The sequence below is a fragment of the Aspergillus fischeri genome, genomic scaffold, assembly GCF_000149645.3.
Source record: "Aspergillus fischeri NRRL 181 1099437636248 genomic scaffold, whole genome shotgun sequence".
Classification (NCBI taxonomy): domain Eukaryota; kingdom Fungi; phylum Ascomycota; class Eurotiomycetes; order Eurotiales; family Aspergillaceae; genus Aspergillus; species Aspergillus fischeri.
The window spans coordinates 1-11,901 of NW_001509771.1; the positions used below are offsets into that span (position 1 = coordinate 1).

At 52.4% G+C, this 11,901-nt stretch overlaps 3 protein-coding genes across 3 annotated transcripts, besides 9 other annotated features; all 3 read left to right on the top strand.

Moving 5' to 3' along the window:
- Positions 1-250: 250 nt before the first annotated feature.
- NFIA_110770 (putative telomere-associated RecQ helicase) lies at positions 251-1,582 on the top strand (the record flags this gene model as incomplete). Its single annotated transcript, XM_001265552.1, has 2 exons — positions 251-727; positions 776-1,582. The coding sequence occupies 2 exons, from the start codon at positions 251-253 to the stop codon at positions 1,580-1,582; spliced, it is 1,284 nt and encodes a 427-aa protein (XP_001265553.1).
- A 23-nt stretch (positions 1,583-1,605) lies between these two features.
- Positions 1,606-1,661: a microsatellite.
- Positions 1,636-1,748: a microsatellite.
- Positions 1,652-1,725: a microsatellite.
- A 63-nt stretch (positions 1,749-1,811) lies between the features above and the next one.
- Positions 1,812-2,012: a microsatellite.
- A 1,480-nt stretch (positions 2,013-3,492) lies between these two features.
- NFIA_110780 (uncharacterized protein) lies at positions 3,493-7,302 on the top strand (the record flags this gene model as incomplete). The annotated part of the gene is made up of 3 exons (XM_001265553.1): positions 3,493-3,519; positions 3,807-4,230; positions 4,598-7,302. 3 exons carry the CDS (start codon positions 3,493-3,495, stop codon positions 7,300-7,302), a joined length of 3,156 nt encoding a protein of 1,051 aa, XP_001265554.1.
- Positions 4,327-4,437: a microsatellite.
- Positions 4,334-4,385: a microsatellite.
- Positions 4,918-4,942: a microsatellite.
- Positions 5,682-5,715: a microsatellite.
- Positions 7,288-7,448: a microsatellite.
- A 1,546-nt stretch (positions 7,449-8,994) lies between these two features.
- NFIA_110790 (uncharacterized protein) lies at positions 8,995-9,882 on the top strand (the record flags this gene model as incomplete). The annotated part of the gene is made up of 2 exons (XM_001265554.1): positions 8,995-9,084; positions 9,310-9,882. 2 exons carry the CDS (start codon positions 8,995-8,997, stop codon positions 9,880-9,882), a joined length of 663 nt encoding a protein of 220 aa, XP_001265555.1.
- Between the last annotated feature and the right edge of the window lie 2,019 nt (positions 9,883-11,901).

Genomic DNA, 11,901 nt, shown 5'->3' on the forward strand with positions numbered 1-11,901 from the left:
CGTTGGCAGAACGCTAGGACCCCCAGTGCTACCGGCACCCCCAGCACTATCCTCCCGGGAGAAAAAGGCACAGGACCAGCTAGACCAGGCCTGCCTGGCCCTCTCCATCGCCCTCCTAGATCATACCCTGAAGGGGGATCTCTTTGAAAGCACCCTGGTTGCCTTCCTGGCGGTGCTAGGGGTGGACCCTGCGCGCCAGACATTCTGGGAGCCCTGTGCCTATACTAGTTACCTGTCTGGGCTAGTTAAGATGGCCCAGATGCTGGTGGCCCTGCAGGCAGTCCATCTGACTAAGACTGGTGAGGTCAGCCACCCAGCAGACGCCCTGGATGAGATGCGCGAGCGCTTCCTGCTGTATGGGGTGCGCGCCCCCTTTAGCTGGATCACACGGCTGCGCACATACAGGAAGAAGATCCAGAACAGCACCACTAGCCTGGGCTATATCTACTGGAGTGATGATGAGCAGACCCTCAGCTATAAAGACCTGCGGCTCAGCATGCAGGGGCTACGCCAGTTCATTGCCAGCCAGGTGCAGCTAGCCCAGGCAGACCTTGCACGGCTCTTCCTACTCCATGAGGAGGAGGTGTGGGAGGAGGTAGTACCCCAGCTGGTGCTGCACAAGCTGCAGGATGATCCCACTAACAACCAGCAGGGCTGGAACTTCCTGCGGGACCAGCGTACCCGGGCAGCCCTGCCTACCACAGGGGAGTGGTGGCTGCTAGACTGCGTGCTAGGGGCAGACTGGCTACGGGAGGAGTTCCTACAGCTACACTAGATTGGCCAGCAGGACCAGGTGCTGTGGCAGGAAGGTGTAGTGAACCACTACCTACAGCAGGCCAAAGCATTCCTAGAGCACCTACTTCTATTAGTCTATATCACTGGGGGGCAGCCAGGCCGGGCCACAGAGCTACTCAGCCTGCGCCATAGTAATACCCTGCATGGCCGCCACCACAATGTATTCATTGAGCATGGGCTCGTGAGCACGGTCACTATGTACCATAAGGGGTATTCCATTGATAACACCACGAAGATCATCCACCGGTATCTGCCGAAGGCTGTCAGTGAGCTAGTGGTCTACTATCTGTGGCTAATCCTGCCCTTCTGCCAGGCACTGCAGAAGCTGGTCCATGGGCAGAAGGGCCCAGCATCCGCCTTCCTATGGCCTGTGGGGGATGGGAGCTGGGATAGTAGCCAGCTGCGCAAGGTCCTCCAGCGTAAGGCACAGACCCATCTACAGACCAAGATGAATATCCTGTCCTACCAGCACGCAGCTATCGCCATCTCCCGTGTACACCTGAAATGCGGGGGGTTCAAGCGGGACTATGGGGCAGATGATGCGGCCTTTAATGAGCAGGCTAGCCATGGGTCCTGGATCGCAGGCACAGTGTATGCGCGGGGGCTACAGGAGGCACCAGGCCATGTAGAGGCACGGCGGCGCCAATACCGGGCCATCAGTCGCGAATGGCATGGGTTCCTAGGCTTTGAAACCTACCTAGGGCCCCGCAAGCGGCCTGCAGGGGGTGATCCTGAGGTAGGGTGGTCAAAGAGGCAATGTATCATGGTGGAGATGGACTATGATTAGGGGGGGGGTGGGGAATGGGGTATGGAATCAAGTGAGGAATTACAGGAGGAATTAAGTGAGTAATTAAGGATGAAGTCAAGCATGAAAATCAGCATGGAATCAAGCAAGAAATTGAGGAAGAAAACAAGCATGGAATCAAGCATGGAATTGAGTGAGGAATTAAGCATGAAATTGAACTTGGAATCATATATAACATCAAGCATGTGACATTGACCAGGGCATTAATGGAGGAATTGAGTATGCAATTAAGTATGCAATTAAGTATGCAATCAAGTATGGAATTAAGTATGGAATCAAGTATGGAATTAAGTATGGAATTAAGTATGGAATCGAGTATGCAATTGAGTATGGAATTAAGTATGGAATTGAGTATGCAATCGAGTGTGGAATTAAGTATGGAATTAAGTATGGAATTGAGTATGACATTAAGTGGCATCAAGCATGGTAGGGAGGATGACTGGACCAGCCCAAAATATGGGATGACCGCCCGGCAGCGCAAGAAATGGCGGCAGCTGTGGCAGCTAGCTAGCCAGGCCCCAGGCTGCCCTATCCCACAAGGGTTGGGAACTGTACTAGAGTTCCGTTAGGGTTTTAACTATATTAGGTATAGTAGCTATCTTGGCATGGTACAGTTCCGTTCTTTTCCTTAGGTATAGGGCTGCTACCAAATCAAGATAGAATTTATTGAAATTTTGGTAGCCTTTTAATTCTGGTATAAAGTCTAAGATAGTAAAATTTCAATGGGAAATTCCTTTCTTTAGGTGTGTTATAGCTGCTCCTTTTTTCCAGCCTTATATGATGGGGTTTACTAAGCTGCTGATTAGATAAGGTAAGCATACCAGCTGCATAATTCAGGGGCTCATTCAGTATAAGATTATAATCTTATCATCCTAAATCTGTATCTGAATAGATAAGATCTTTATTCTGAATTAATTTCCTATTATGGAGCATCAGTTCTTCCTAAAATTATCCCAGTTCCCAGTTATTATATGCCGGATATGCCGCCATGGTGTCTGGCCTAGTGAGGTTAGTAGCCATCTACAGGGGAAGAATCATCATCTCCCACAGGCAACCGCGAAGCAGGTTCACAAGGCCATTCAGGGGTGGGATGGCATTGAGCATGATCCCCTAGCTATTCAATGGCCAGCTAGTCTATCCCACAAGGGGGCGGCGACTGTACTTGACACCGAGCTAGGGTTTAGCCCAGAGCGGTTTAGCGGCCGGGGTATGGGGGTAGGGACCAACGAAACCGTCTGGGGTATAATCGTCGCGCCAGATAGAGTCGTATGCATTTCAAATTTTGGCAGGTTACTGGTTAGCCAGTTTCACATAATCTGACCAAATTTCAATGGGGAATTCGATGATTTGCAGCTGTAGTAAGGGTGTGGTTAATGTACGGAATTTTGATGTGGTTTGAGTTGCCGCTAAACAGTGAGAATCTGGAAAGCACTGCCCATGACCACCACCATGGCTCCAGGGGAGGTTGGAGGCAGTTTAAATTTAGCCAGCTCACTGATATACTAGTTCCAAGTAATCCAGCTAAATTTCAGTATCAAAATCAATGATTTGCAGACATGGTGAGGGCATATTTGACCCCCAGGATTTGGTGTGGTTTGAGTTCCTGCGGATAGAAAAAGCAATGCCCACAAATCAAACATTCAGGGGCTGAATCCCATCATTATTCAGATAATCAGTTAAATAGTATTATATTCATCCAAACCAGCCATTAAGAATGGAACAGCAGTTATTCATTAAGCTTTCCCAGCCACTAGTCATTATCTGCCGGTCCTGCTGCCATGGGGTGTGGCCAGCTAAGGTAGAAAGCCATCTCTGGGGGAAGGCCCATTGATTACCCCAGGCCACTGCAAAGCAGATCCATCAGGACGTCCAGAGCTGGGAGGGTGTGGAGCATGACCCCCATGCTGTGCAATGGCCTAGTCGGATTACCCAGTCAATCCCCCACCTGGATGAATACCCTAATGGGTTACTGTGCCAGCGCGACCAGGCCAGATGCTAATTCATCACTCATTCACTTGACACGTTAAAATGACATTGGCGTGAGCACCATGGATGGACCGCACCATATCATGGGGGCCGATCCCGCCCATGGGAGCAAGAACAGGCGCGGATTGCGATCCAGCAAGGATATCAGGTGGTGACCTGCCAGCAGTTTTTCCCAACCTGAAAAGGGTCCCATTATATCTGGGTGCCATGCCCCAACCAGCAGCCTGAGGAGCAAGCCCGGACCGCACCCACTGCCCACATCCAGGCCACTGTTGATGCTGTGATCCAGGCATGGGAGCAGGTCCAGGCCCAGGCCAAGGCCGATCAGGCTATCCAAGCCAGCCAGTTGACTGACGCGAACCCCTGGCTGCGGATGACTCAGTGGGCCGACTACCTGCAGGGCATCCAGGCATGTGACCTGCTTGCTAGCATGGCAGCCCCGGAGGAAGACCCCATGGATGCCACTGAGCAGGGGGTGCAGGTGATCTGGGATACTGTTCCCCAGGGGTTGAACCGTCCTGCCCTCGATGGGCTTGCGCGCCCCCTGATTGGTCCATTGCCCTGGCTCCCCCCTCGTATCCACCGCGCGTGCTCCCGGTGCGTGCGTGCGTGGGGATACAGCCCCCTGATATGGTGCTGCCCATGTTTCCTACCTCGGCACTCTAGATCCATACCTTCGCCCTGATATAATCACTAATCACTAACTAATCACTTTACTGTGTGAATTAGCTTCCTAGCTTGTGTTTCAGGTCGCGTTTCCAAGGTCGCGTTTCCAAGGTCGTGTTTCCAGGTCGTGTTTCTAGGTTGTGTTTCTAGGTCGTGTGTTTCCAGGTCATATTTCCAGGCCGTGTTCAGTGTTCCCAAGGTCCACCTATCCAGGTTATGTTTCTATGTCGCATACCTAATATATCCTAACTAGTAGTGATCTAGTTTCACCTCTATTCTCCTCTTACTGTATATATCCTCCTCTCCTTTTAAATGGACCTATTTCTCTACAATCCCACCTACCAGGTCTGGATCTGCACCGCACCTCGCTGCCAGTATGCCGTCTCACCCCGGACCCTACTGGGCCACCTCCGCACCCACCACCGGTCCCATCCTACTGTGGCCACGCCTGCTCTCTGTCAGGCGGTGCTGACCGAGATGCTCCAGCGGCCATGGGCAGACCCGAGCCAGGGGACCCCCCCGTGCCAGGCCTGCCAGTGTACCAGGGGCGCGGGTGCCCCCACTGCCCCTACATCTGCCGGGCCCTGGCCGGGCTTCAGGACCACCGTGCCCGGAAACATAAGGACCAGGATGGATACTGGGGCCAGGGTAAACTTTCAGCAGCTCGGGCCCAGGCCCGGGCCCAGGCCCGCCTGGCAGATCGTGTGGTTAGCTGCCAGCGGTTCTACCGTGCTGGGCCAGGGAGCCATTTCTTTGAGGTGACCTGCGCTGCCCAGCCAAGCCAGCAGGCCCTGCTAGCCGCCCCCCAGACCCCTGCTGAGCGCATCCGCGCTCATATAGACCAGGCCCTGCGGGAGGCGGAGGCGGCAGCTACGCTAGTAAATGGCCAGGTCCCTAGCCTAGAAGGCCACCCAACTGAGGTCTCTCCCTGGCTGGAGCTGACCCGCTGGCCAGAGTACCTACGCGGGCAGGATCTAACTGCAGTGGCCCTGCTCGGATGCCCAGCGGACCCAGTGCAGGAGCCCCTGCTTGCCCTATTCAGTGCTAGTGTCGAGCGGCTGATCTGGCAGGCCTACCAGACCATCCGGAGCGGCCAGATCAATGAATTTGACCAGGTCCAGATCAATACCTTCTTTCGCGAGCCCGGGGTCTGGAACCGGCCCATCCAGATCCACCTCCGGCCGAAGACCTATCGCCAGTACTGCCAGGTCTGGCAGCGGCTGGTCTGCTTCGCCTACCGCAGCACCAGACCCGACCAGCCCATCCAGCTGCGCCACCAGCTGAACACCACCCAGCTGGCCGCGCTGGACCAGATGGAGGAGTATGGCCAGCAGTTCCTAGCCCTGCGCGCCAAGGGGCCAGAGACCCAACTAGCATTAGAGGCATCACAAATCCCGCAGGAATCCGGGGCATCAGGGGCACCACTGCTAGCACCCCCAGCACCCCCAGCACCCCCAGCGCCCCGGGGACCAGCCGAACCCCTAGGGCCCCCAGCACTACCAGCGCCCCCATCACTATCCCCCCCAGAGGAAAAGGCACAGAACCAGCTGGACCAGGCCTGTCTCACCCTCTCTATTGCCCTCCTGGACCATACCCTGAAGGGGGATCTCTTTGAAAGCACCCTGGTGGCCTTCCTTGCAGTGCTAGGGGTGGACCCCGCACGCCAGACCTTCCGGGAGCCCTACAGCTATACCAGTTACCTCTCCGGACTGGTCAAGATGGCCCAGATGCTGGTGGCCCTGCAGGCAGTCCACCTAACTAGGGCCGGTGCGGTCAGCCACCCTGCAGATGCCCTGGATGAGATGCGCGAGCGCTTCCTGCTGTATGGGGTACGTGCCCCCTTTGGCTGGATCACACGGCTGCGCACCTACGGGAAGAAGATCCAGAATAGCACCACCAGCCTAGGCTATATCTACTGGAGTGATGATGAGCAGACCCTCAGCTATAAAGACCTGCGGCTCAGCATGCGGGGGCTACGCCAGTTCATTGCCGGCCAGGTGCAACTAGCCCAGGCAGACCTGGCACGGCTCTTCCTCCTCCATGAGGAGGAGATAAGGGAGGAGATAGTGCCCCAGCTAGCCCTACATAAGCTGCAGGATGACCCCACGAAGAACCAGCGGGGCTGGAACTTCCTGCAGGACCAGCGGACCCGGGCTGCCCTGCCTACCACAGGGGAACGGTGGCTGCTTGATCGTGTGCTAGGGACTGACTGGCTCCGGGAGGAGTTCCTGCAGCTACACCAGATTGGCCAGCAGGACCAGGTGCTCTGGCAGGCAGGGGCAGTAGACCAGTACCTACAGCAGGTAAAAGTATTCCTAGAGCGCCTGCTTCTGCTAGTCCATATGACTGGGGGGCAGCCAGCCCGGGCCACAGAGCTACTCAGCCTGCGCCATAGCAATACCCTCCATGGCCGCCACCGCAATATATTTATTGAGCACGGGCTCGTGAGCACCGTCACCACCTACCATAAGGGGTATTCTATTAATAACACCACCAAGATCATCCACTGGTATCTGCCAAAGGCCGTTAGTGAGCTAGTAGTCTACTACCTATGGCTTATCCTGCCCTTCTGCCAGGCCCTGCAGAAGCTGGTCTATGGGCAGAAGGGCCCGGCCTCTGCCTTCCTATGGCCGGCGGGGGAGGGGAGCTGGGATAGCAGCCAGCTGCGCAAGGTCCTCCAGCGCGAGGCACGGACCCATCTACAGACCAAGATGAATATCCTGTCCTACCGGCACGCAGCTATTGCCATCTCCCACGTACACCTGAAATGTGGGGGGTTTAAGCGGGACTATGGGGCAGATGATGCAGCCTTTAATGAGCAGGCTAGCCATGGGTCCTGGATTGCAGGCACTGTATATGCGCGGGGGCTACAGGAGGCACCAGGCCATGTAGAGGCACGACGGCGCCAATACCGGGCCATTAGTCGCGAATGGCATGGGTTCCTGGGGTTTGAGACCTACCTAGGGCCCCGTAAACGGCCGGCGCAGGATGACCTTAGGGTAGGGCAGCCAAAGCAGCAGTGTATCATGGTGGAGATGGATTATGATTAGGCCCTAGGGATAGAGGGAAGTATTTATTTTAATATAGTATATATATATATATATAAAGGTCTTAATGGATTATGATTAGGCCCTAGGGATAGAGGGAAGTATTTATTTTAATACAGTATATATATATATATATAAAGGTCTCAATGGCATGATATTCAGCATAATAGTAGTGCCATCCTAATACCTCAAGCATTCGATAAGCCACTGCCTATATTACCATCTCATTCTAATGGCCTGCTCTGCCAGCAAGATCCTTATTGCTTATTCATTGCCTCTATCCCACAAGCCATGGACCATCGCTATTCCGATGGGCCTAGGGTGTAGCTAGGGTCTAAATGCTGATTGGTTGGTTTGGACGATGGTTGGGGTCTGATGGGATTGAATTCAAGGGTCCAATGGTATTAGATCCCATGTGTAGCGGGCAGGGCCCGCTGAGTGCTCAGGCTGTTCGATCGAATCATACGGCCCTCGCGAAGTCATATCCAAACTGGACACCAGCTGCCGGTCACGTGACTTTGTACCAATCAATGTAGTAATCTGTCCGGTCACGTGACCGTGAGAACCATTCGCACACTCCTTTTATGTTTGGCCGCCGCGGCCCTAGCTAGATTTCTCCCTTAGCGATTTCTTACCGTCCAAACCTAGGTCATAGGTTCCTAAGGCTTCTAGCCTGTGACACCATGGCCTTGATGGGCTAAAAATTTAGTAGATTATAGAGACACCACTTATCTATTATATTTCCTAAGGAACCCTTCCAATTCCCTATTATAGTGGTGTGGTGTGAATATAAAATCTACTAGTATAACACCATCATATTTAGTGGGGTATCTAAATTAGTACCCTTCTATCCCTGTATGTTGATAATTCAGGGGTAATATTACAATCCCACCTCTTTATTTTCAGTAATCATCATGGCATAACTATTATTTCTATCATCCAGAAGATTTGCATCATGGAATATGATTTATTTTATAAGGTATCTACCTTAGGCATTCTTATTTGCCGTCACTGCAAGTATGGGGTGTGACCTATTGAAGTTGAACAGCACCTTAAGAAAAAGCATGGTATAAAGCATGGCATTGCTACCTAGGTGGCCCAGGCTATTTCTTAATGGGAGGATATCACCTGGGACAGTGCTATCTCCCTACCACATACCCTATCCCACAAGGGGTGGACGTCTGGACGTCCAGACGTTCTAGGGTCGATGGTTTGATTGGTCAGAAATTTAGGGGTTCATGTCCAGTTATTCTAAATGGTTTTACATCCAGTCAGAGTTTATATCATCCATTTCACACACTGAAAATTTGAGAGATTACTCTCCTACATCCATACTATACCCTTCTCATTTTGCTCAATGAGATTCAATCTAGAAAGGATGTTTTAGTGATGTGAAAATACCACTGTATCTACTCCTAAACTTTGGTAGGGTGCTATAGTGCCGCCCCTTACCGCCCTACTAACAGCAAGAGGCTGCAGCCCGCGGCTAATATATGATTTTCTCATGCTCAGGGGTAAATCGAAAGTGCTATATTATTATTTTATCATTAATTCTATCCAAAGGCCTAATATTCATCTCTAATGGAGAATCAAATCTTTGAGAGAGTTCCCACCCTGCGAATTATTATCTGCTGGCAATGCCACCATGGGGTTCAACCCCAGGAGGTGCTCCGGCATCTACAGTCTAAACATCAGATGAAGAGAGGAGATGCTATCACTATTGCAGATGTAATTCAACAATGGGATGATATTGAGCAGGATTCTCAGGCTATCACTATCCCACTGGTATTAGACTATCCTCTACCTATCCTTCCATGCCTGCTAAATGGGTTACTATGCCAGTGAGCATACCCTCAGTGCTAGTATGTGGCTACTAGCCTAGAAACCATGCGGCGCCATTGGCGGACCCATCACCAATGGTCCCAGCAGAATGGCCGGGGTCGGGTCCAGGCCTATAAGAGGGATCAGGGGGCTGTTGAATTACAGCAATCCTTTTAATGTGTTTCATAGCAGCAGGTATTCCCCTCCCGAAAAGGGTCCCACTATATCCATATTCGCTATCCAGATGGGGTCCCCCCACCCCCATCTACGCAGGGCGTGCAGGCTGCGGTGGATGAGGTGGTGCAGGCCTGGGAGCAGGCCCAGGCCCGGGCCAAGGCTGATCAGGCCATCCAGGCCAGCCAGTTAACTGACGCGAACCCCTGGCTGCGCATGACAAGGTGGGCTGACTATCTGCAGGGCATCCAGGCCCATGACCTGCTAGCCTGCGTGGCAGCCCCGGAGGAAGACCCCATGGATGCCACGGAGCAGGGGTTGCAGGTGATCTGGGACACCATGGAGCAGGTGGCCCGGAAGAGCCAGCAGACAGTCCAGCAATGTGGCCAGGCCATCTGGATGGAAGCTGTCCGGTCCGAAAAGGGGCAGACCCCGTACCGGCCCCTGCTAGTATATATGGATGAGACAGCAATCAAGAAGCACGTGCAGCCATGGCAGCAGATATTAGCATTCATTACCCGGACCCAGGCCCCGCACGATTGGGCCAGCCCCCGATATGGGATGACTGCCCGGCAGCGCCAGAAATAGCGGCAGCTGTGGCAGCTAGCTAGCCAGGCCCCAGGTAGCCCCGACCCCCAGGGCAGCCAGGGCAGCCAGGCCACTGTTCCAGGGGACCTGGAGAACCTCGAGGCATGGGTCATGACTGCTATAGAAAAGGCATGCTTAGAATTTTGCATTGAGCTGCTAAACCAGCGCCATCGCAGCCATGAATATGAGAGTGCACTGGTATGCGCCATGGCTGTGCTGGGCCAGGGTGAGGCGGGCTGGCGCGACCCTGAGAGCTACCCCCCGATATTATCCTGCGTGATCAAGGTGGCCCGATTCATGGTGGTGCAGAAGGCCTATCCCATAAGGGTCGGGAACTGTACTAGAGTTCCGTTAGGGTTTTAACTATATTAGGTATAGTAGCTATCTTGGCATGGTACAGTTCCGTTCTTTTCCTTAGGTACAGGGCTGCTACCAAATCAAGATAGAATTTATTGAAATTTTGGTAGCCTTTTAATTCTGGTATAAAGTCTAAGATAGTAAAATTTCAATGGGAAATTCCTTTCTTTGGGTGTGTTATAGCTGCTCCTTTTTTCCAGCCTTATATGATGGGGTTTACTAAGCTGCTGATTAGATAAGGTAAGCATACCAGCTGCATAATTCAGGGGCTTATTCAGTATAAGATTATAATCTTATCATCCTAAATCTGTATCTGAATAGATAAGATCTTTATTCTGAATTAATTTCCTATTATGGAGCATCAGTTCTTCCTAAAATTATCCCAGTTCCCAGTTATTATATGCCGGATATGCCGCCATGGTGTCTGGCCTAGTGAGGTTAGTAGCCATCTACAGGGGAAGAATCATCATCTCCCACAGGCAACCGCGAAGCAGGTTCACAAGGCCATTCAGGGGTGGGATGGCATTGAGCATGATCCCCTAGCTATTCAATGGCCAGCTAGTCTAGCTCAATCAATCCCTGAGCTGGATGAGTACCCAGATGGGTTACTATGCCAGCATGCACCTATGCAATGCCACTATGTCACAAGATCAATCAAAACCATTAAGCGACATTGGCGTGAGCATCATGGGTGGAAGGTCCTATATAAAGGGGGCCGACCTAATCACCATGAGCAGGAACAGGCCCAAACTATGGTCCAACAGGGGTTCAAGGTAGTGACCTGCCAGCGGTTTTTCCCTTCGCGAAAGGGGTCCCACTATATCTGGGTTCGAAGCCCTGAGCCCCTGGCTAGGCCAGCAGGCCCTATCCCACAGGGGGCGGCGACTGTACTTGACACCAAGCTAGGGTTTAGCCCAGAGCGGTTTAGCGGCCGGGGTATGGGGGTAGGGACCAACGAAACCGTCTGGGGTACAATCGTCGCGCCAGATAGAGTCGTATGCATTTCAAATTTTGGCAGGTTACTGGTTAGCTGGTTTCACATAATCTGACCAAATTTCAATTGGGAATTCGATGATTTGCAGCTGTAGTAAGGGTGTGGTTAATGTATGGAATTTTGATGTGGTTTGAGTTGCCGCCAAACAGTGAGAATCTGGAAAGCACTGCCCATGACCACCACCATGGCTCCAGGGGAGGTTGGAGGCAGTTTAAATTTAGCCAGCTCACTGATATACTAGTTCCAAGTAATCCAGCCAAATTTCAGTATCAAAATCAATGATTTGCAGACATGGTGAGGGCATATTTGACCCCCAGGAGTTGGTGTGGTTTGAGTTCCTGCGGATAGAAAAAGCAATGCCCACAAATCAAACATTCAGGGGCTGAATCCCATCATCATTCAGATAATCAGTTAAATAGTATTATATTCATCCAAATGAGCCATTAAGAATGGAACAGCAGTTATTTATTAAGCTTTCCCAGCCACCAGTCATTATCTGCCGGTCCTGCCGCCATGGGGTGTGGCTAGCTGAGGTAGAAAGCCATCTCCGGGGGAAGGCCCATCGATTACCCCAGGCCACTGCAAAGCAGATCCATCAGGACGTCCAGAGCTGGGAGGGTGTGGAGCATGACCCCCATGCTGTGCAATGGCCTAGTCGGATTACCCAG